General features: G+C 35.0%; 1 protein-coding gene and 1 long non-coding RNA gene across 26 annotated transcripts in view; one reads left to right on the forward strand and one right to left on the reverse strand.

Moving 5' to 3' along the window:
* The window catches only part of LOC147843266 (uncharacterized), a 424,811-nt gene that overhangs the window by 253,757 nt on the left and 146,705 nt on the right, over positions 1-24,349 (forward strand). The gene's annotated exons all lie outside the window — the stretch shown is intronic.
* ano1a (anoctamin 1, calcium activated chloride channel a) overlaps positions 1-24,349 on the reverse strand; it is a 370,388-nt gene that overhangs the window by 107,766 nt on the left and 238,273 nt on the right. For 23 of the 25 annotated variants that reach the window (XR_015494666.1, XR_015494670.1, XR_015494661.1 and 20 more), the window contains 2 exons: positions 22,874-23,021; positions 1,612-1,769 (listed from right to left, as the gene is read on the reverse strand). Coding sequence is in view for 14 of the 25 variants with exons in the window: in XM_087259077.1 (XP_087115203.1) it covers positions 1,612-1,769; positions 22,874-23,003 (288 nt within the window). In the remaining 11 variants the exon portion in view is untranslated. 25 annotated transcript variants of the gene reach the window in all.

The following is a 24,349-nucleotide window of genomic DNA, read 5'->3' on the forward strand; positions in this document are numbered from 1 at the left end:
TCTCTTTAGACACGGAGACTGGCCGAATGGATTAAAAAAAAAGGGTAAAACTTATCTGTTTATCTCTTTAGGAGTTGTAAAGAAGGCTATTTTTTTTTTAAATAAGGCGGAGTGTTCCCTAAAACACATGGTTGAATAGATTTGTATGAAGTCATTCAGGATTAGCAGAGGGTATCTCAAAGTGACCAGCCTGTCCTGTAAATTTGCTTAGACCTTCAAATACACCTTCAGCATGCAAAATACTTTTGGACACACGCAGAATACGCAAAATGGCCAATGTTAAAAATGTTACACTATCTGGAGCACAACTACTCCTGGCCCTAACTACTATGTTCTTGCATCCAAAAAGTAAATACAAAGTACTTGCTGTGTTCATAATGTATTGCTGAACACTACTGTCGCTCTTGAGGTGGGATATAGTAGGGTTAGAAACCAGTTTGGTGGTATGGGTAGAATTATGTGTGGGTTTGGGTGTAAGGTACCTGACAAAAGTCTTGTATTCGATCCCAGCTGTAAGAACAGCAAATAATAACTTGACTTGTAGTTGATTATTTGGAAAAGTGGCAGAAGGTCGATTTTTCTAATGAATCATCTATTGAACTGCATCACAATCTTCACAAATACTGCAGAAGACCTACTGGAACCAGCATAGACCCAAGATTCTCATAGAAATCAGTCAAGTTTGGTGAAGGAAATGTCATGGCTTGGGGTTACATTCAGCATGGGGATGTGCGAGATGGCAACATCAACAGCCTGACACATTAAGAGATTTGTGCTGCCAAAACCACATACTTTAGTCTCCACATCAAAGTTCCTGAAAGCAAAGAAGGTCAAGGTGCTCCAGGATTGGCCAGCCCAGTCACCAGATATGAACATTATTGAGTATGTCTGGGGTAAGATGGAGGAGGCATTGAAGATGAATCAAAAGTATCTTGATAAACTCAGGGAGTCCTGCAAGAATGCTTTCTTTGCCATTCCAGATGACTTTATTAATAGATTATTTGAGTCATTGCAGAGATGTATGGATCTAGAGGCCTTTGCCTTTCATATTAGCCACTTCTGCTACCAAATGGTCAACTAGAAGTCAAGTTATTATATGTTCCTAAAACTTAGATCGACGACAAGACTTTTGTGAGGTTGGATATTTAATCAATCATAAGTACAATGCAAAAACTTTTATTTACACAATAAGAACATTGTAAGAAATGATCAATTTCTAGTACATATTAGTTAAAGCCAACTTATATGATCCAACTGTGCTCCAAAAGATTTGCTTTTGGCAAGTTTGAGCTTTTGTGAAAACAGACAATTGGTGTTTTGAAGAGATTGCTTCACAGTACTGAAATGCAAATGGGAATATGCATGTAATTGAACCTCCCCAGCTTTAATTTCATATATCACCCGTTCCCAGAGAAACAAAAAAGTGTAAACTGAAGCATTCAAATGCGTATATGTGTCCCTAATTTGCCTTGCAAATAACGCCATACTAGAAAGACAGGAAACAGGTGAGTGCTTAAAGTGAAACCAGTATTACGTCTTTATCTCTGGAATGAAAAACGAGACAGAATGTGTGCAGAGGAATGTTTTTTTTTGTCATTTGTCTTGACTTACAGTAGTGTGGGGATATAAAGAATCCCTTGTGCCTTTAGAATTGTCTCCATCAATCCCCTTCACATCCAACGGGACAGATTCATACTTTTCATTTCGCCACATGCTCTCCTGTCCTGACGGCTGCTCCTCTGTGCTGTTGAAACCCAAGAGTTTCTCACCTGTTGGAGAGGAAATACATATTTTCTTTAGCGGAGTTTTGCTTCGTGATATGACAAAAATGAAAGCAAAAAAAAAAATCTCAACTATTCTCTAAGTCACTGAATTCAAATAACTAGCTTGTGTGAAGTTTAGTTTAAATTTCATTCGCAAATCTATATGCAAAATAAGGCAAAAGAACAAAACTTAAAAAGGCAGACAAGTGCTATACAACCAAACACACACACACACACACACACACACACACACTTCATATTATTTTCACGTTTTCATTTTTTTAGGTTTGCATTTTTCAAAACAAAATACATTTTATTTAGTCTTAGTATTGTGTTTGTATTACCATAATGACTTCATTTGCATTTTATAAATCAATTCTCTGGAGGAAAAACAAAGAGGGCAGAAGGGGTCAATATATTCTTCATAATGCATGCATAAGGGCTGAAGAGGCTTGATAACAATAATGCCTTCAAACCCAATTACACAGCAGCAGAAAGCACATGCATTTCATTTCACTTAATACACTCATCAAAAAAAAAATCCAGTGTTTGACTCTAGCCTAATAAATAACGTGTCCTTAAAAAGGGGGCAGCGATACAATAGGTTAATACAGTGTAAACATTCAATCTCAAATAAAATAAATAAATAAAAAAACAAAACATGAGCTTTACAAAGCACAAATGTTCTCCCTAGAATGCATATGTAGGTCAGTGTGGGATACAAGTGTGTGTATGTGTGTGCGCTTAACCTCAGATTGCTCCAAGGGGATTGTCACTGCAATAATGTCAGCATGTCTTTTCTCTCTTTTTTACTCAATCTGAATTTTAATGGGTTAAATTAAAACAAACACTCACACAATCATGGCAAACATAGAAACCATATCTATCTATCTATCTATCGATCGAACGATCTATCTATCTATCTATCTATCTATCTATCTATCTATCTATCTATCTATCTATCTATCTATCTATCTATCTATCTATCTATCTATCTATCTATCTATCTATCTATCTATCTATCTATCTATCAACTGTTTTAATCTATCTATCTATCCATCCATCCATCCATATATCTATAAACAGTTTTAATTATCTATCCATCCATCCATCCATCCATCCATCCATCCATCCATCCATCCATCCATCCATCCATCCATCTATCTATCTATCTATCTATCTATCTATCTATCTATCTATCTATCTATCTATCTATCTATCTATCTATCTATCTATCTATCTATCTATCTATCTATCAACTGTTTTAATCTATCTATCTATCTATCTATCTATCTATCTATCTATCTATCTATCTATCTATCTATCTATCTATCTATCTATCTATCTATCTATCTATCTATCTATCAACTGTTTTAATCTATCTATCTATCTATCTATCTATCTATCTATCTATCTATCTATCTATCTATCTATCTATCTATCTATCTATCTATCTATCTATCTATCTATCTATCTATCTATCTATCTATCTATCTATCCATCCATCCATCCATCTATCTATAAACTGTTTTAATTATCCATCCATCCATCCATCCATCCATCCATCCATCCATCCATCCATCCATCCATTTATCTATCTATCTATCTATCTATCTATCTATCTATCTATCTATCTATCTATCTATCTATCTATCTATCTATCTATCTATCTATCTATCTATCTATCTATCAACTGTTTTAATCTATCTATCCATCCATCCATCCATCCATCCATCCATCCATCCATCTATCTATCTATCTATCAACTGTTTTAATCTATCTATCCATCCATCCATCCATCCATCCATCCATCCATCCATCCATCTATCTATCTATCTATCTATCTATCTATCTATCTATCTATCTATCTATCTATCTATCTATCTATCTATCTATCTATCTATCTATCTATCTATCTATCTATCTATCTATCAACTGTTTTAATCTATCTATCTATCTATCTATCTATCTATCTATCTATCTATCTATCTATCTATCTATCTATCTATCTATCTATCTATCTATCCATCCATCCATCCATCTATCTATAAACTGTTTTAATTATCCATCCATCCATCCATCCATCCATCCATCCATTTATCTATCTATCTATCTATCTATCTATCAACTGTTTTAATCTATCTATCTATCTATCTATCTATCTATCTATCTATCTATCTATCTATCTATCTATCTATCTATCTATCTATCTATCTATCTATCTATCTATCTATCTATCTATCTATCTATCTATCCATCCATCCATCCATCCATCTATCTATAAACTGTTTTAATTATCCATCCATCCATCCATCCATTTATCTATCTATCTATCTATCTATCTATCTATCTATCTATCTATCTATCTATCTATCTATCTATCTATCTATCTATCTATCTATCTATCTATCTATCTATCTATCTATCTATCTAATATTAGCATAAAGCAGTCAAGTTGGTTTTTGAAATGGCTAGTTTGATACTAGTCCAATGGAGTAAAATGAAAATGTCCAGAATCAATCTCTGCCCCTGGAGCTGGTAATCCATCTGAACCATCAATAAGATCAATGAGGTCAGGCTAATAACCAAAGGTGATCAAGCATGTTCTACTAAGAAGAACCCATGTAAAACCACCTGCCATCAGAAGAGAAACTCGGGTCACCAATAGCATCCCTGTGCTACTGCATTCTAACATACTGTAACCAAAACCAATTGCATCATTATAGCATGACAATCAGTGGTGTTAAGTGACAAATTACAACTACTTAATTTACTGTAATTGAGTAGTTTCTCTCAGAAATTGTAATTTAGTAAATAGTTTTAAAAACAGCACATTTTCAGTGCTGTATCAGTATTTTTACTCCTTTACTTTCCATCAACCTGCAGTCACTACTTAATTTTTTTTCCTGTAATTTTGTTTCCTGTCTATGGGGATTAGAAAAATCAGTCCAGTGATTCCTGTCCAATCAAAATGCGCATAGAAAGTAAATAGCAACTTACTGAGCTACCTCAAGACATGCAGCAAACTGTTTGGAAGCATTAAAAGTGTTCAAAACGATGTCCAAAATCTTTACATGCAATGACCCAGAGACAATTTAGACTGCATGTTACTGATGAAAAAACGAAAGATGTCGAATGTCTAAAATTGCCAAATTGCCTTAAACAATAACTAAAAGCACTACAGAATGTTACGTTTACACACACATGCACAAATTGCATGTAAACACATCAGCTTTTCACAGTGCAATACTCACTACTCTTGAGTACTCTTATATATACTTTGATCAATATTTACAAAAGATACTTTTACTCTACTTGCACTACATTTTTGGGCAAGTAATGGTACTTGTACTTGAGTATGATTAGCTCTTTCCACCACTGATGACAAATAATCATAATAATACATCAGAGCAGTTTTAAAGTCAACATGAATCATTTTCTTCTTAATTGTGACAAATATGTGAGAGGAAACACTTTTTAGACTTAATTGTGTCCATTGGGAATTGATTGGATTAGAGATGAGCGGAGATGGGAGGTCATGGGGAGATGAGCAAATCATACTGCAGTAAAATGTTCAGTACTAAAGAGATCGTACAAATTAAAACTAATTATCCGCTAAATCAAAAAGATAAGAAATTGCCATAAGATTGCGTTGGTCGGCCAGACAGAATCTGCTGACATTATTTTGCCATTTCTGCACAAAATTTGGCACACAATTTGTGGATTTTGTGAATACTTTCAAAATGATTCTGCGTAAATCCACAAATTGTGTTCTAAATTTTGTGCAGAAATGGCAAAATAATGTCAGCAGTAAAACTAAAAAAAGTAACTAAAAAGTAAAACACACTAAATAAATATGAATAACTTCAACTTTTAAGGTTTACGATGCAATTCCAATAAGAACCACTTGTTTGATAAATAAAGTAAGTCTCTCATACCATAGCCTAGGGGTGTAACGGATAATACGGATCAAGGATCAACCGTAGATCACAAGCCACCGTTCAAAACACGTGACACTTGACGTGGGTTATTAACTTTTTAACTTGTAGGTTAATCCAACATTTATAACAATTGCAGAGAGATCGCCTCCTACATCGTTCAAATCATGTGTATGACAGCATTTTGGCTTCCCTGTGAAATATAATGATGATGGAAAAAGTTGTGGTGGGACCTAAATGCTTTCTTAGGTTATTAATTAAAGGTGTTTTCTTTCTCTGCTTGTTTATCCTGCATTAATGCATTCAATGTAAAGCTGCACAATTAAACATTAAAGCATCGTGAGCTCAATTCAAACCCGCGCAACATGAATGATAAATGACAATGATTTGCATATGTTTATTAATCCTTTGAAGTGCTGCATTCAAATCTTACTCTTTTGCAGTTAGTAACAAGTATTTAAACAACACAAAAGTATTGGGAGAACAGTTTATAGTTCAGATATGAACACTGATGTTGATGGTAAAGATTAAATTCACCGTTTGATGGAACTTGACGCTGGTGAATGTTGTAGCAATTACATTGTGTAATCAACAGGTGGCGACAAACAACCATCAAAATTACTGTGTCACTGAATTGGTTTTCAAAAATGATCCACCTATAATGAAACATGAAGTTTTGTGTGTAAATTGTTGAATCATTCATTGAAAATAAATATGATACATGTTGTGCAAGATGTTAGATTTCTACATTTAGGATTATCAGCGACAGTAGCAAATATATATTTTTTATTGAATATATTCCTATTTGTATTTGTATAAACACATGACTAAATGTGGCATTTTCACAGGCTTTCAAGATGTAGCAGCATCAAAGAGCGGAGTTCACTGAGAAGTAACGCAAACAGCTGTCATTATTGAAGAATGATTATCTATTTATGGATTGCAATTCAGTTTTTTTTTTTTTAATTGTGTAGCTTGTCAGTGAACTATGGCTCTGTGTATTGATTGTTGCTCCATCTGAATGCAGGTGCTGGACATTTACCGCTGATTACAGAACCGGTTTTACCAGCCTGATCTCATGAGAAAACATAACTATTTTACATTTGTCAGTTTAATGGCTAATTCGCAAAAATTCGTACGCATTTAGTCATTAGGAGGCACCCCTAAACCCAACCATAATTGGGGAATAAGGAAACCGTACTGAATTGTAGGAATCAGATTGTATGAATTCATACAAATTAGCCACTAAAAAACCGAAAAGTTGGCAAAAAAAAAATAATTATGAATTGACGTGAGATTGTATTGGTAGTACTGATAAAACACACATTATAAAAAAGTTCCTTAAACTAATTGTGCATCCCTGTGGGTAATATTGTTGTAGAAGTGCAGCAGAAGTGGACTTGCATTTTATAAAATCACCAAAAAGGATTTCAGTTTCAGCTAGGAATAAAGCAATCTTAGATGGCAGATTGTCGAGTAAATTAGTTAATAACGATTTCATTTTCGGCTGAATGCATGTTCCACCTTAACCTGAAAATCGACGAATTCCACTGCATAAGCAACAAGAGGTTTAAAACAGAGCCTTGCAAATAATCAAACCTTCCAATAATGTTTACTTATGCAGATCACCATGCAATCCCTAAATCCCATCATCACATTTTATAATCTTTATAGAGGCTTAAAGGGTTTGTTCACCCAAAAATAAAATTCGGGTATTAATTATTCATGTCGCACCAATCCCCTGAGATTTTCGTTTATGTTCGGCACACAAATTAGGATATTTTAGGCGATTCCAAGAGCCCCCTCATCCTCCATAGACAGCAATAGTCATGCAACATTTAAAGTCCATAAAAGGATCCAAAAAACAGAAGAATTTATTAAACAAATTGGTTTTATAGGGTTTTATTTATTTATTTAAATGTTTATGGAGCTTTGTATGATAACAGTTGGACCACTGAAGTTACATGGAATGATTTGACAATGTTTTCGGTTGCTTTTCTGGACTTTGAACGTCACATGAGCAATTCTGTCTATGAATGTCTCACATCCATTGCTTTTTATGGAGGGTCAGAGAGCTCTAGGATTTCATCTAAAGTATCTTATTTTGTGTTCTGAAGATAAACAAAGGTCTCAGTGGATTGGAATGAGTCATAAGAGTGAGTTGCTAATAACAAACTTCCATTTTTGGGTGAATTAACCCTTTTAAGTTTAATAGGACCATACTCATTTGCCTGTCGATCGTAGAGATTGGTTAGATAAGGAAGTTTGATTGCCTTCTCTATAATTAGACAAATGTCAGACAAAGGAAAACATTATTCATTTGCATTATTAAACAAGTGTCACATATGATTTTCTTGTGGTATACAAAGACCAATCAATCTTGAAAATTACTTGTCATGCTTCACCCGAGTTGCTGAGCTGAACCTTAAGAATTTTGAAATATGGAAAATAACTCGATAATGCACGTTCTACAAAATCCCTAAAGATTGAAGTCAACTTTCAACCATAAACACTTCTCTTTTAAAACCCCTGCCTATACTTTTTCTCACAAATAGGAAAATCCCATCTGACAGCTCAGGATGACATGCATGCACCACCTCCTCAGAACAGCATCTCTCTCCTCAGGTGAAGATGATGCTGATGGATTTTCCTCATGTGCTCAGTCAGTGTGTGTGTGTGAGAGTGAGAGAGTGAGTGTGAGTGACTGCCAGAAGGCAATGCGTGACTGCTCTAAACCCACAGAAGGCTGCTGCTCATCTAATAAAACACAAAGCTAAATCTCCATACAGCTTATCTGATTTTAATAGCGGTATTGTTTTATTATTAATACCGCCGCAGTTATTGCTTAAATGCACTATTAATAAAACACCCTGCAAAACAATCTGTGCATGCTTTAAAAATAAATGTTGTCAGGGTGGTGGGCTAGACACGAAGCAATTCAACACCCTATCTGTCTATCTTCGTTGTCATTATTTAAATAGTAACCGCGCGGTCAGTTATCGGAATACAAAATGAGAAACTCACCCGAGCCGTCAGCCTCCTCATCTTTCCTCGCAGTATTTACATCATCTTCACCCTTCATTGGCGCAAACGTGCGGTGTTTCTAGTTTCCAGGTTGACCGTACAGCGGAACTTGTGTGTCGTGTTCGCGGTGTGTGTGTGTATGTGTGTGAGTGAGGAGAGAGACGGATGGTTCTCCGCGAGCTTTTGTAGAGTATTTACATGAAGCAGTGGACTGGATCTGAGCGAATGCGTTTTTATCTCACCCACCAACCACACACACGCACACACACTTACACACATCTACATCACTACGATACACACGAGCTCTTCCTCTTCCTCACATCCGATGCGCTTTTGGGCAGTTCCTGAGGAACACTAGTTGAATGCAGGTTTGTTGAGCTCTGGTATACTCGAAATGCTGGTTTGTCCAACGTTTGGTCAACCTAGGATAAACCTAACCGTTGTGTTAAAACGTTTAAATTTAGATTTGATTGAAAAATAATTTATAACCCAGCATTGAGTTTGTGCATATTTAAATCAAGGTTGAATTATGTAAATGGTGTGTTGTTGAACTGGGGGCATTTTTATATATACACCTGTTTATATACAGTGCATCCAAAAAGTATTTATAGCGCTTCACTTTTTCCTCATTTTTTATATTAGCTACAGCCTTATTCCAAACTGGATTGAATTCATTAATTTCCTCAAAATTCTACACATAATACCCCATAATGACAAAAATACGATATTTTGAAATTGTTGCAAACTTATTAAAAATAAAAAACCTGAAAAATCCGACACAATCTCATGCCAATTCGAAACTTTTTGATTTAGTAGCTATTCCGTATGAATTTGTACAATCTAATTCGTACATTTTAGTATGATTTGCTCATCCCCAACAAAGGTTGGGTTTAGGGGCGGGGTTAGGTGCCACGCCTCTTTTTTTAAATGAACAATTTCGTACGACTAAACTCATACGAATTCGTACAAATTAGCCACTAAACTGACAAGACAACATATACAACAGTATTCACAGCAGCGTGGTGGCGCAGTGGGTAGCACTGTCGCCTCATAGCAAGAAGGTCCCTGGTTCGAGCCTCGGCTGGGTCAGTTGGCATTTCTGTGTGGAGTTTGCATGTTATCCCTGTGTTCGCGTGGCTTTCCTCTGGGTGCTCAGGTTTCCCCCAAGAGTGCAAAGACGTGCTTGGTGAAGTGGGTATGCTAAAATTGACCATGGTGTATGTGTGTGAATGAGCGTGTATGGATGTTTCCCAGTGTTGGGTTGCAGTTGGAAGGGCATCTGCTGTTTAAAACATATGCTGGATAATAATAAAGGAAATGAATGAATGAATGACTGACTGAATGAATGAATGAATATGTGTTCAAGAGAATAAAATTTAGGACCGTTTGAGGGAGAGTAAAGAGTTGGTAAACTTTTTGCTTTTGGGTGAACTATCCCTTTAAATCACAATTGTTTTCTTGCAAATTAAGAATTTGCATTTTACTCCTTTGACCTCACTAACATAATCTTCATGCCTCCTTTGATATTATGTCGGCTAAATTAGGATTCATACTCAGACACAATAGTGACCTGTGTGTGTAATAGAATAGTTAGAATTGCTCTGCAATTGTTTTCAGTTGCAAACAACTGAACTATGCACTGGTCACAACTGTGCCCCTTCAAAACAAATCCATCTCTTATAGATTTGCAAGCAGAAAGTACATCAACTGCTCTGCTCAAGTGACATTGATACATTTTAATGAAAACAATCTGTTTCTTTTTAAAGTTGAATATCTTGCCCAAAGCTAATAACGGCACTTTCAGAAATAAAAAACAGTCACAACGAATTTGACAGATTGTAAGTATTTGAACCTTCATACAAGTCCACAGTGTGATTAAGGTGAAGTTGATTTTTATAGTTACATATTCATTTTTTTTTAAGTGACAGCTAGTGACATGCCACTTTGAGTATAGAAATCACATGCAAGTAGCTATGACTTCAAAACAACATGAGCACTATTTAAGTGACTGAACAATTTTGTACTTTGATTGTCGTTGCCTGCTAATATGATTTTCACTATTTAGAATTAGAAAAGAATACCTTAATAAGATGATATCATTAAGGAAATGGTCTAAATATGCAAATATAAAACCAGCCTTACCTCAATCTCAGTGTAAAAAAAAAGACCTTAAAATTATAAAATTTTTTGAAAAGTGCTCAACTACACAAAAATTACGGAAAAAAACATGAAAGAATCTGTGGGACCTGATAGATTTTTCTGAAGAAGAGTAAGCAGTTTACCTGTACAGGACAAATAAGGGATTCATTAAATTAAAAAAAAAAAAAAAAAAAAACAGCTGTTATTGTTGCACAATTATTATTATTATTATTATTATTATTATTAAATAAAACGTGCATTTTGTATTATCCCTCATATTTTGGTAAATAAATAAATACGTATTTTAAATAAATAAATAAATATATTTTTTGCAGCAAGCATGCAAACTTTTAGGCACAACTGTATATTATTATTATTATTAAATAAAACATGCATTTTGTATTATTCCTCTCATTTGGGTAAATACATAAATATTATAAATAAATAAATTCATATTTTGAATAAATAAATAAATAAATAATTTTGCAGTAAGAAGCATGCAAACTTTTCAGTTCAACTGTATATTATTATTGTTATTATTTGTAATAAATAAATAAATAAATAAATTAATATATTTTAGTAAAATAAATAAATAAATAAATAATATTTTGTAGCAAGAAGCATGCACACTTTTTGGCACAACTTTATGTAATTATTATTAAATTAATGTAAAAAAAAACATGCAATTTGTATTATCCCTCATATATTGGTACAATAAATAAACAAATAACTATTTTTTTGCAGCAAGAAGCATACAAACTTTTCAGCACAACTCTATATTATTATTATTATTATTATTCATTGTATTAATAATGATAATAATGAATTAATCAAATAATAAAACATGCAATTTGTATTATCCCTTTTAATTTGTGTAAAATTGAAAAATAGAAAATACAGCTAACTTGTGCGCGTTAACAACTTGGGTTTCTTTCTAGAAAGTTTCCACCAGAACACCGACGCCTAAGCGACTGATAACAAAGATCAGCTGACATTCACACCCGGCAACACTGAATAGGCAATCAAGAAGGCTAGTCTAAACTTTCCCGAAGAACAACAATATGGTAACATTTTCAAGTCACCCACAATTAAAACCTCAAACTAGCCAGTTTCACTTCCTAACCGCGAAAAAGTATAAAAATGCTGAATCTTACTTGTGCTCAGAAAAGAAATCACTCCAGCTCTTCAGCTCCTGTCTCCGGCTCACCTGCTCCGGCACTCTTGTTTACCTTTCATCCACTCAGGAACATGTAAATATCTTTCCGTCTCGTAACTCGCAAACAGCGACGCCTTAACAATAAATTACCATATTTTGAGTGCAGATTCGCCGCAAACGCAACTTATATGCGCGTTTTGTGAATACCGCGTGCACATCACTGATATGACGTATGTGCATAGGTGTTACCCTTACTATGAAACCAGGTCAGGAATGTGGGCAGGGAGCCGGCTAAAATATATATTTACAGTTTAAATTGTTAGGTAAATGTTTTCTCTGAGGTTAGCATGCACAAAGATGAATGGTAAACACACGAAACATGCACGCACTGTTTTAAATATAATTGACAAAAAATGTAATGTTTATCTAAGTCAGGATGCTTGATTTGCACGTGAACTGCGACCAGATTGCGACACAATAAGGTCTTCCACGGTCAATGAAAACCTAGAAACATCAAAGGATTAAAAAAATGCTGATTTTCACGTCCTAAAATGGCAGTTACTGGTCGTTTAACAGTAAATATGTTTAGTTAGGGCTCTTCTTGGGTCGATAAAAACCTCAATTTGGTAAACTGAAAGTAATGAAAATTTAAATGATGGAGTGGGATTACAGCTATGGGTCTACCTGAGGTTATTGAAACTAGTAAACTTATCTCTTATTTTTTTGTGTTATATAGGGGAGATAGGGGCACAAAGTAACACTTTTTGGTTTTGGCTAAATAATGAACAAATTAGGGGTTAGACAAACCATATTTTTTATTACCAACAACACACAAGCCTCTCCTACAAATGAGCACTGAAAGTGTGATCGCTGGACCTACATGTTTTCTTTGCAGTATTGTCAAAAGTGCCAGGAGTAAATGTTACTATCTACCCCACCTGCGGGACAAGTTTTAATTTACTGTTTACATTTTTAAATTTTTACATAATTTACATTTACTGGGTCAATCTTGTTCATTTTAAGTATATGTGACTATGACCTTGTCAATGTCCACTGCAAACATGTTTTGTCTTTTATTAAAAAAAAAAAAAATTAAACAGCATTTTCATTTAAAATTTCACCTCCATCAAATGTTTTAAAAGCAATCCACCAATGCAAAATGTGAATTATTATTATTATTATTTTTTGAATATTTTTTATTATTATTGGTAATATGCATTAATTTTATAAAACATGAATCAAAACACTGATGTGGAAGTGAAAAATAAGACATGGCTTTTATCAGTGGGACATAAATAACAGTGTTACTTTTGTCCCCACAGGAACTCTTGCCAATTAAACCTAATTTACTTTTAAACTGAAAAATTCTGACATTTCAAACTTAAGGATGTGTTATTGCGCTAAGTGCGGTTTATTCATAAACTAATTTCGAGAGGATCACATGCTTATAATCAACACGGCTGGCTCCTTATTAGCTCCGTAATCACCCCTATTAGATGATTACGGAAGCATTATAAATAACCTGAGTTTTTCACTCCAGTTATCTTCGTCTCGAAGCTCCTCCCCTTCCACCCCCACATCCTCCCCCTTTTTTCTGATTGGGCGACACGGTGGCCCAGTGGCTAGCACTGTTGCCTCACAGCAAGAACACCGCCGGTCCAACCTTTCGGGCTGGTTGGTGTTTCTGAGCGGAGTTTGCGTGTTCTCCTCGTGTTCGCGTGGGTTTCCCCCGGGTTCCCCGGTTTCCTCCCACCATCCAAAAACATAAACCATAGCCAATCGACTAAAACAAATTATCACCCAATACAACCGTAGTTTACACTTCTCACGGTGACAAGCAGGGGTGTTCTCGAGACCTACCTGGCCTCGAACTCCCCTCTCGCCCTTCTTACGGGAGGGAGCCCCGGGCTCGAGGATATTACGAGCTCAGGGCTCTCTCCCGGCACAGCATGCCAAATACGCTTTATTGATTATCATCTAAGTTTGAACTCTTGAAATAACATGTAGATTGATCATTAGTGTGATGCATGCAAAGTGAAACACGACTTGTAATGAGGAAAAAAGAACCGCAACAATACAGTAGCTACTTTTTGCATTTAACTAAAATTCGGAGCTAACTGCAGGACACGGTCTCGAAATCAGGTGATATTTGGCAGTTCCATTAAGGGTTGCATGCCAAATAAGCTGTTACAGTGCTCAGCATAAATATGTACACCCCTCACAAATCAATCTTTTAAATTCATATTTTTGATAGGAAGCTATACAATATTATATTTGTGCATATACATTAGATTAGTCAGTAATTGAAGCCAAATCTGGACGGATCTAATTACAAAATATTTTAGAATAAGGGTCCAAAAAGTAGTACACCTACATTTATGTTATAATAAATATTAAATACACATTTAAAAAAAAGGAAAAATCAAGAGAAGATAAAAAAAAACATTGAAAATTTTTGTTAAAATTTTGTAGGTTGTAAATTGTTTTTGCAATTTTTAGCTTGAATTTAATTGTATTTTCCTTTGATTTCTAAATATGTTTGGCGACTAAAATATTATTTTAATAAATATATCTGATTTAATAAATCTGTTTTGTTTAAAAGCACCAATTTACATTGCGTATATTCACTGAGAAATGCATAAAGATATTCATTTTTAAAAAGGGCAGTACTCAATGTTGAGCACTGTATAGCCTGGAAAGCAAATGTTGCTTCGAGAAAATTACTGTGTTACTTTTGTCCTCGCTCTCCCTATACTGATTATTTTACTGTAAATATTTCAAGTTGGAACTGGCTTCTAGGTGTTGATCTGTATAAAACCTCTATTTGGTAATTACAGCTGAAAATGAAAGTGTAAATGAGGGTGTGGGATGCCTTACAGCAGGGGTGTCCAAACTTTTTGGGCCGAGGGCCAGATGCAAAAAAACAAACGTTGTCGCGGGCCAAATTTTACATACATCACACAGACACGTGTGTATATATATATATATATATATATATATATATATATATATATATATATATATATATATATATATAAATACAGTTGAAGTCAGAATTGTTAGCCCCCCTAAATTATTAGCCCCCGTTTATTTTTCCCCCAATTTCTGTTTAACGGAGAGAAGATTTTTTTCCACACATTTCTAAACATATTAGTTTTAGTAACTTATTTCTAATAACTGATTTATTTTATCTTTGCCATGATGACAGTAAATAATATTTGACTAGATATTTTTAAGACACTTCAATACAGCTTAAAGTGACATTTAAAGGCTTAACTAGGTTAATCAAGTTAACTAGTTAAGTTAAGGTATTTAGGCAAGTTATTTTATAACAATGGTTTGTTCTGAAGACTAAAAGGGCTAATAATTTTGACCTTAAAATGGTTCATAAAAAAATTTAAACCGCTTTTTATTTAAGCCGAAATAAAACAAAAGTCTTTCTCCAAAAGAAAAAATATTATCAGACATGCGGTAAAAATGTCCTTGCTCTGTTAAACATAATTTGGGAAATATTTAAAAAAGAAGAAATAAATCAAAGAGGGGCTAATAATTCAGACTTCAACTGTGTATAAATAGATAGATAGATAGATAGATAGATAGATAGATAGATAGATAGATAGATAGATAGATAGATAGATAGATAGATAGATAGATAGATAGATAGATAGATAGATAGATAGATAGATAGATAGATAGATAGATAGATAGATAGATAGATAGATAGATAGATAGATAGATCATAACAAGAACTGCTGCTTAATTGAATGCATGTAATAGCGACACCCGGTGGTTATTTATTGAATTACGTTCATTTTTGTATAGCGGGCCAGATTCTATAGATATTTATAAAAAGCCTCGCGGGCCGCCACAAAACTGATTGCGGGCCGCAGATGGCCCGCGGGCCGTAGTTTGGACACGCCTGCCTTACAGCAAGAGTATACCTGTGGTTATTGTGTTTAGCAGTAAGAAAATACTCTTATCTCTCAATTTTGTGTTATATATGCTGTCTACATACACTGAGGTAAAGTTGGTTTGATAATCGCACATTCATTCAGTGATAACCTGTGACACGCTCCCTGTATTGTCTACCATGGCACTTTGACTATTCGAAATCGCATCACGAGTATGACCAAAAACAAGATAAGCCCTTTTTATTTGACTGTGAACAATGTTGTACTTTGATAGTCATTGCCTGCAAATATTTCATTATTTAGATTATTTCAGAAAATAAAGTCTGAATATGCGAATATTCAGGATACCTCAATTCTACACACTCATAAATAAGTAAATAAAATATTACATTAGAACTGACCCTCACTTGCAATCAGTCCTATTTTTTTTGCATCAGCAGTATCACTGATTTTCTTCTGACCCTGTTTAATAATGATCTACACAAATTATGTTAGTGATCACTTCTTAGGTAAGTACCTGTTTTGTTGTCACCTAGCTAAAATGACTTTTACCAACAGGACACAATGTTCAGTTTCGCACAGCATGACTGATCCACCCTTTTGTTTAACAGTTGGCAAGGATATTGCATTTAATTGTCGCTTTGTTTATTGGAAGATTGTGGCCAACTGAGCGGCAGCCTTTGGTTTCAGAATGCCTCCGGCTTATTTGAGGTTTATGTTGCAAAACATTGATGAGAGTGGCGGTAATGCGACATGTCTGAATTCACATACTTTTCTAAAATATAGTAGGTGTCAAAAGGAAGTTGTCCAAATACTGGTGGAAAGATTCTGAAGCATGCACACTTGTGAAGATGACAAGCGAGAATTTTCCAATGTGAATGCAGCATTGAAACTGACAACATTGTGAATGTAATTTATCCAAATACATCCATACTACTTTGTGTGGTCACACATTTAACATTGCATTTTTTTGCATAATAATTGCACTGCGGTATACATTAGAAGATAAACCTTCCTGTGAAATTATCCATCTTATTTTTTTACATAAGAGCAGGTGTGGCCATGTCTGTCTGGCATTTGGTGTCAATAACTTCCAGCTATGTACAAAACAACTCATGCTGTTTAATATTGCAAATATTATTGCCTAAATAGTATTATCGTCTTAATTATAAGTGTCCTCCTGTGGCTTCACAGAGTATGCTACCCGCTGCACCGCCGTGGCGCCCTGAATTTGTATTTTAATAATGAATTCGTAATTGTTGAACTACGATTAATAAATGCTGTACAAGTATCGTTCATTATTAACTAATGTTAGTAAATACATAAACTAGCATTAACTAATGAAAGCTTATTGTAAAGTCTGACCAAAATATTCATTCATCCATTCATTTTCTTTTCGGCTTAGTCCCTTTATTAATCCGGGGTCACCACAACGAAATTACCTGCCAACTTATGCAACAGGTTTTTACGCAGAGGAAGCCCTTCCAGCCGCAACCCATCTCTGGAAAACATCCACACACACTCATTCACACACACTTATACACTACAGACAATTTAGCCTACCCGATTCACCAATACCGCATGTCTTTGGACTGTGGGGAAACATGCAAACTCCACACAGAAACGCCAACTTGACCAAAATATACTTTTTATAAACTAAAATATACTTTTTAGAGTAATAATTGTAAAGAATATCCTGCAGCTAAGATGTTTATAATAATTTTTTTCTTCATTCATGCTATTTTTTTTTTTGCAATTTTATAGTCATCCATGTTTTTTTAAAGAATAGAGGAGAGGGGTCTGGCTGCAGACCTGGTGCAGTGCAATCTGAGCTGCATCCAATGGTTTTTAATGCGCTGACCTAACCCCACCCCCTCACCCTACCCGTCACAGTGACGTCACTCACTCCATTGAGTGCATTGTGTCTGAGATTGCATCGTTGAGTGGAGCAATCTCAGCTTGCCTCATAAAGGCTGCATCCAGATACTATTGGAATAGAGTTCAGCATCATTGGCAACAAATGCAGTGTTGTGCAGTAAAAAAACATACTCTCCCATCGTTTTAATGACAACTTTGCTCTAAATTAAAAGCTAGTTTAAGAATAAATAAGGTATATTTACATAAATATAAAGTTTATTACTGTAAACCGTTGGTATCGCATGATATAGAAAAAAAAAACCTGACTCAGATTAAAGTCCACGTGAAATCAAAATGTGCATTGTTTATTTTGCTAGCGCACATTGTTATTCTTTAGCTGAACAATTTATCTGTGCAAGTTAATGCACTTCAAAGTCTGATCATTTGTTGCAGTGGCGGTATTTCTCTGTTGACATCAGTTACCACAATATTCTCAATCACACCCCTCTTACCACCTTAGTTTGCCCCTTTTACCTTAGTTTGCTATGAAGGAATGATGTGCCCCCCAAACCCAATATTCCACTTCAGCAGATTTCAGTTAAAATCAATGTGAACCGAGGTGCTGAGACGTTTATTTCAGTATGCTGATGTACTTCCAACTTAAACAGAATTCATTTATATATTTACTTATTAGATGTAGTTCTTTAGGCAGGATGGTGGCTCAGTGGTTGGCACTGTCACCTCACAGCAAGATGGTCGCTGGTCTGAGTGCCGGCTTGGCTAGTTTGTGTAGAGTTTGCATGTTCTCCCCGTGATCCTGGTGCTCTGGTTTCTCCCACAGTCCAAATACATGCGCAATTAGTTGAACTAGTTTGGACGTATTGTATAAGTGTGTGTGTAAGTGAGAGTGCATGGGTGTTTTCCAGTATTGGGTTGCAGCTTGAAAGGCACCCACTGCGTAAAACATATGCCGGAATAGTTGGTGGTTCATTCCACTGTGGTGACCCTTGATAAATAAGGGACTAAGCCAAAGGAAAATGAATGAATGAATGTAGTTTTTTAGCCATGCCCATTTCTGACAGTGAGTTAACCTGCTGCAAAAGCTTTGTCTGTTCTGTGCTAATCAATATTCTCTCTAGTATGTTGTGGCTTGCATTCAGATGGCTTCAAACAGTGTAAAGGAAAAAACTGGTTTCCTCTTTTATCATAAGTTATTATTATAGACTACAATGCTAGAGTAATTGTTTGTCACCCGCAGTGTGAAGCTGATGAAATAAAGGAGTGTGATTAAGTTGATATAAAAGAATGCAATTACTTTTTTTAAGTGTGCAAAACAACATGCACTGTAAAAACAAATATCCGTAATCCGTTTTCCGTATTTTGTGATTTATGTTTTTATTTTTTAATATCCCATTTATTTATGCTTTTGAATTACATGATGAGACGTTGATTTATCTTCCAACAACTTTGAACATTGAAAAGTTTGAAAAAAAGTGACTTTTATTAACATTTTAAATAGTTTAACGGGTTGTATTGTCTGGGTTAGTGTTGTATATTATGGTACAGAAACCTTGTAGTAAACTGCCAGTACTTTCTCAGTTATTTTACAGACTTACTTTATATTTTATTTTCTTAAACATATTTCACAATATTAAAATGTCAACAAAAGTCACTTTGTTTAACTGTATAGTTGAATTTTCAACATTGACAGAGCAGTCGACAGATCAACGTCCCATAATGCAATTTACAACTAAAAAGAAACGGAAAATACTTGTGAATTACAAAATACGGAAGCTGTTAATTAACAAGTTTTTTTTTACAGTGTACAGTACACTCTCAGAAGAAAAAGTACAAAACAGTACCTTTTAAGGTACAAGTGGCTCGTCTCTGGGGTGGTACCCTAATGGGTACAATTTTGCACCTCTGTTTAAAAATGTACCTTTCAAATCTAAATCTGAACGTTTGTACCTTTTATAGACCAATTGGTTACAAAACTGTACCCTAAAGGACCAATTTGAGACCTTTAAATGTACATTTACGTATATATTTTGTTTCCTCTAGGAACAAAACTGTACCCTCATTGTACTGTTTTTTTATGACAGTGTAGACACAACTAACACTTAACCAGCAATAGAACAAGAATGGAAATAACAATGTGTATAAAACATAATTATGATCAGAATTTTTAAATACGGTTTAGTATTTATAATAATAATGATAATAACAATAATAGGTGACACGGTGGCTTAGTGGTTAGCACTGTCACCTCACAGCAAGAAAGTCACTTGTTCGAGTCCCGGCTGAACCAGTTAGCATTTCTGTGTGGAGTTTGCATGTTCTCCCATTGTTCGCATGGGTTTTCTCCAGGTGCTCCAAACACTGTTATAGGTGAATTGAATAAACTAAATTAACCATAGTGTATGTGTGTGAATGTGTGTGTGTGTGTGTGTATGGATGTTTCCCATTACTGGGTTGCAGCTGGAAGGACATCCACTGTGCAAAACAAATGCTGGATAAGTTGGTGGTTCATTCTCCTGTGGCGACCCCTAATTAATAAAGGGACTAAGCCAAAGGAAAATGAATGAATGAATGAATAATATTAGTAATAATAGTAATAATAATAATAATAATAATAATAATACTGAAGTGTATGATAATGGAAATGAAATTCAATAATAGGCGACGCAGTGGCGCAGTGGGTAGCACGTTCACCTCACAGCAAGAAGGTCGCTGGTTCGATCCTCGGCTCAGTTGGCGTTCCTGTGTGGAGTTTGCATGTTCTTGCATTGTTGAATGAATATTCAATAATAATGATGGTATTAACATTAATAATGTTGATGTAATGACTATTCAAAACCATGTGGTTTTATTTATTTTCCCTCCCACTATTCCTAATTACTAACGAAGACCAATACATTAACTGTGAGTTCAACAAGTTTAGTGTAACCTCCTAAATTTGTGACAAAATACTATCAGTAGTTTCCTCCTCCTCTCTTATCTCTCTCATACACTCTATCTCTTTTAGCCTCTCATTCTGTGTTGTATACCGTTAAACACGTGCTACAAGAGAGGCCCCAAACTCTACTGGATGGTGAAATCACACATCTTGATGAAGTTTAGTTGTTGTTTTTTTTCAGACATATGATAAAGTACGGTTTCCCAAAACCTGTGTTGCAGCTGGAAGGGCATCCGCTGTGTAAAACATATACTGGATAAGTTGCTGGTACTGGATAAGTTGCTGGTTCATTCCGCTGTGGTGACTTCTAATGAATAAAGAGACTAAGCTGAAGGAAAATGAATGAATGAATAATATAGTAGGCTTTTAAATTGACTTTTATATTCATTAAAAACTCAATGAGACAAGGATGACACTGACATCATGGAACATTAGTTGAAAATATCAATATCTACTATTGCTGATATAAACAACAAAAAAATAGATAAATCTAGATAAAAGGAGTGTAAATAAATAATTTGAAATAAAAATAATTAAGCTTATTAGAGAATCTTTTCATTTTTAACTGTTTTCATATAGATTGCTTTCATTTATATGATGATATAAAAAATCAAGAAAATGGATGATTGAATAACGCATTTATGAGTTGACATTGCTTTGTGCTTATGAATATATTATGATGAAATCTCTTAAATGAAAAAAATATTATGGGCCATATTGTAATTTATAATTAAAAAAATAAAAATATTATCAGTTTAGCCACATTTTTTTAAGCGTTAATAACCCCTTCGTGTGCTGATGGAGATGTTTTCATCCACTCTGAGTAGATTTCGAGTCTTAATTTGGCCACAACTTTCATTGTGTTTCAGCAAATAGAATGATTTTTGGTGACAAACCTTATTTTGACACATATTTTGGAAAAATGCTTAAATCTTTTCAAAAACGTAATACACTCTGGGCAAATTAATACCCTTTTATTATGTTGGTGGCTGTTTTTGCCTCTTTGACTTCCATTTATAGTACAAGTTTTTGATTGCAAAGCCATGACACCTTATAATGATGCATTCTTTCTTGTTAGTGTATTTCCCTGTTGGAAAGAGATATTTGTAATTTTTTATACTTTTGATCATAAGTTGCAGTGCAAAAAACCTTAGTTTCTAGCTTTTATTTGGAGCATAATATGTATAGTGTGTTTGTGTGTGTGTGTGTGTGTGTGTGAGAGAGAGGGAGACCATACACCATGAGAAATGGTTAATCTAAATTCATTCATTCATTCATTTTCTTGTCGGCTCTGTCCCTTTATTAATCCGGGGTCGCCACAGCAGAATGAATCGCCAACTTATCCAGCAGGTTTTTACGCAGCGGATGACCTTCCAGCCGCAACCCATCTCTGGGAAAGTTAATGTAAATTCATTTGTCTAATTTAAATAGTCTAGACTTTTTATTATTATTATTGTAATTTTTATAATTATAAAATCTATTATCTGTTTTTCTTTTTGCCATTTATTTCTTATTTAATGTCATTTTTTATTTTATTTTATTTATTATTATTTATTAACGTTTTATTTTTTATTATTTTTATTTTAATAAAAGTGAATGAGTGTCAGAGAGACTTTTGTGCACTCATCTTCATTTTTTTTAGAGAATCAAAATAAGCACCTCAACGCTCGAAACTACATTGAGTAAACAAAAACAAAGTAAGCACATTTTGCCCAGGCTCATTCTGAAAATGTACCTCTACATACATTTTTGAAGAGCGCCAAATACATACCAGGAGCTGCGTTTTTTTTGCAGTTTTCGTTTTCGCAAATCCACCAGACGCCACTGTGTACGCTTTTTGAGACCTCAAATTTATATCACGTAATTCACTAGAGGCCAATGTCGACTGACTGTTTGACTGACCGATCGACTGACCCACCCTCCTCCTTCTCTAAACCCAACCAATAGTGTTTTCAAAAGCACAGATTGACCTGCCCACCCATTTGCCTTTACCCAACCAACAGTTTTAAAAAGCAATCCAGAAAAAGTATAGCCCTCGTCTGATTTTGACTACATTTTAAAATTTTACCACATTCTCACTCTGTTTTTTACTTGTTTACTTTGTTTTTTGGCTTCTGTATTTGTCTTACCTGCTTTCTGTAACTGTTCTTCACCGGATTCGAGCCTCGTCATCGTGGTCAACTCCTCTCTGCGTCTCAAGTCCACTGACATACACAACGAGCTACTGGACAAACTGGTAACAGCGGGAAAGCCGTCCATTTGGAGGTAATCGGTCAGCTGTAAGTAAGAAAAGGAACATTGTCATTCCACCCTATAGCGTTCGTTTTAAAGATAAAATGCAGCCATATGTACCACAGCTACATACTACGCAATTTCCGGGGGTGGGGTGGGGGGGGGTGGGGGGGGGACGTGAGAGAGGGGCTACAGTTTTAGATTGAGCCTATGTTGTCTGTCTATAGAACTTCCATATGAAAGCCAGAAACTTTTTTGTTCAGGAATATCTAAAGTAGGGTTGGGCGATGTCAACCAATTTAGCATCGTACGATGTCTAAAGTAAAACATTGCGATAGACAATGGCATCCTAGTCTTAGGCAAAGGTGAATTAATTATTTATGAATAATTAATTAATTCATAACGAATTCATTATTTGTAGCCTACCGTTTCAACTACCGGACCCGCATGGTCTTTGTTTTACCCATAAACAAATAATAAATAAATAAAGATAATTTGCACACAAATTACCACCTGTCAATCACTTTTTTGGGAGGTTGGTCGTTAAAAAAGGTGCACAACCAACAGTATCTGAGGTTTTCACTAAAACTACTAAGTACAAGTGGGAAAGTGAAAGACTGAAGCAATGTACTGAAGAGTCATCAGATATAGAAAAGATTTATTAATTATCACGTTTAACAACTATAGTGAGACGCTATCCAGCGCTACTCTGGAGCTCAGACAAGTACATGACAGTAGCTATGTTTCCATCCAAAAATGCAAATAAACTTTATGCGCAACACTGGATTATCGAATAAAAGTTGTGCGAATGAAGCGTCGTTTCCATCCAACGAGTCAAAGCGAACAAAATCGTCACTTCCTGTTTGACTGGCGCCAAATATCAACAGTAAAAACTGCATTTGCTGCAGTAGGAGAAGCTGCATCAATCTTTTCTAAATGAATGCGCCTCAGAAGACAATCCTAACAAGCAGTGAGTGCGCAGTGGCGTTTAATGGTGTCAGATGCGGAGCACAGGTGCTCTTGATTCTGGAGTTCATTAATAATATAATAACATTAATACTGAAATTGTAAGGCGTTTTATAATGACCAAAACAACATTTTAGATGTTTTATAATGTGCTCAGCCTGAAGTTTTATCCATTCACACACATTTTAAGCATCACATGATCTCTTTTAACAAAATCACATGACCTTTTTTAATGCGCATGCTAGAGTTTGTGCGGTAAAAGTGTTTCCATCGCAGTTTATGCGCATCTTTTCTTATCGAATAAAAAGTTTATCCTACCCAGTTAGGCGCATACGTTTTTTATGCGCATTTTCAAAATTTATGCGCATCATGGCGTTTCCATCAACTGTTTTTTTTTATGCGCATTT

Source organism: Danio rerio, chromosome 7 (genome assembly GCF_052040795.2).
Source record: "Danio rerio strain M-AB ecotype USA chromosome 7, GRCz13ab, whole genome shotgun sequence".
Taxonomy (NCBI): domain Eukaryota; kingdom Metazoa; phylum Chordata; class Actinopteri; order Cypriniformes; family Danionidae; genus Danio; species Danio rerio.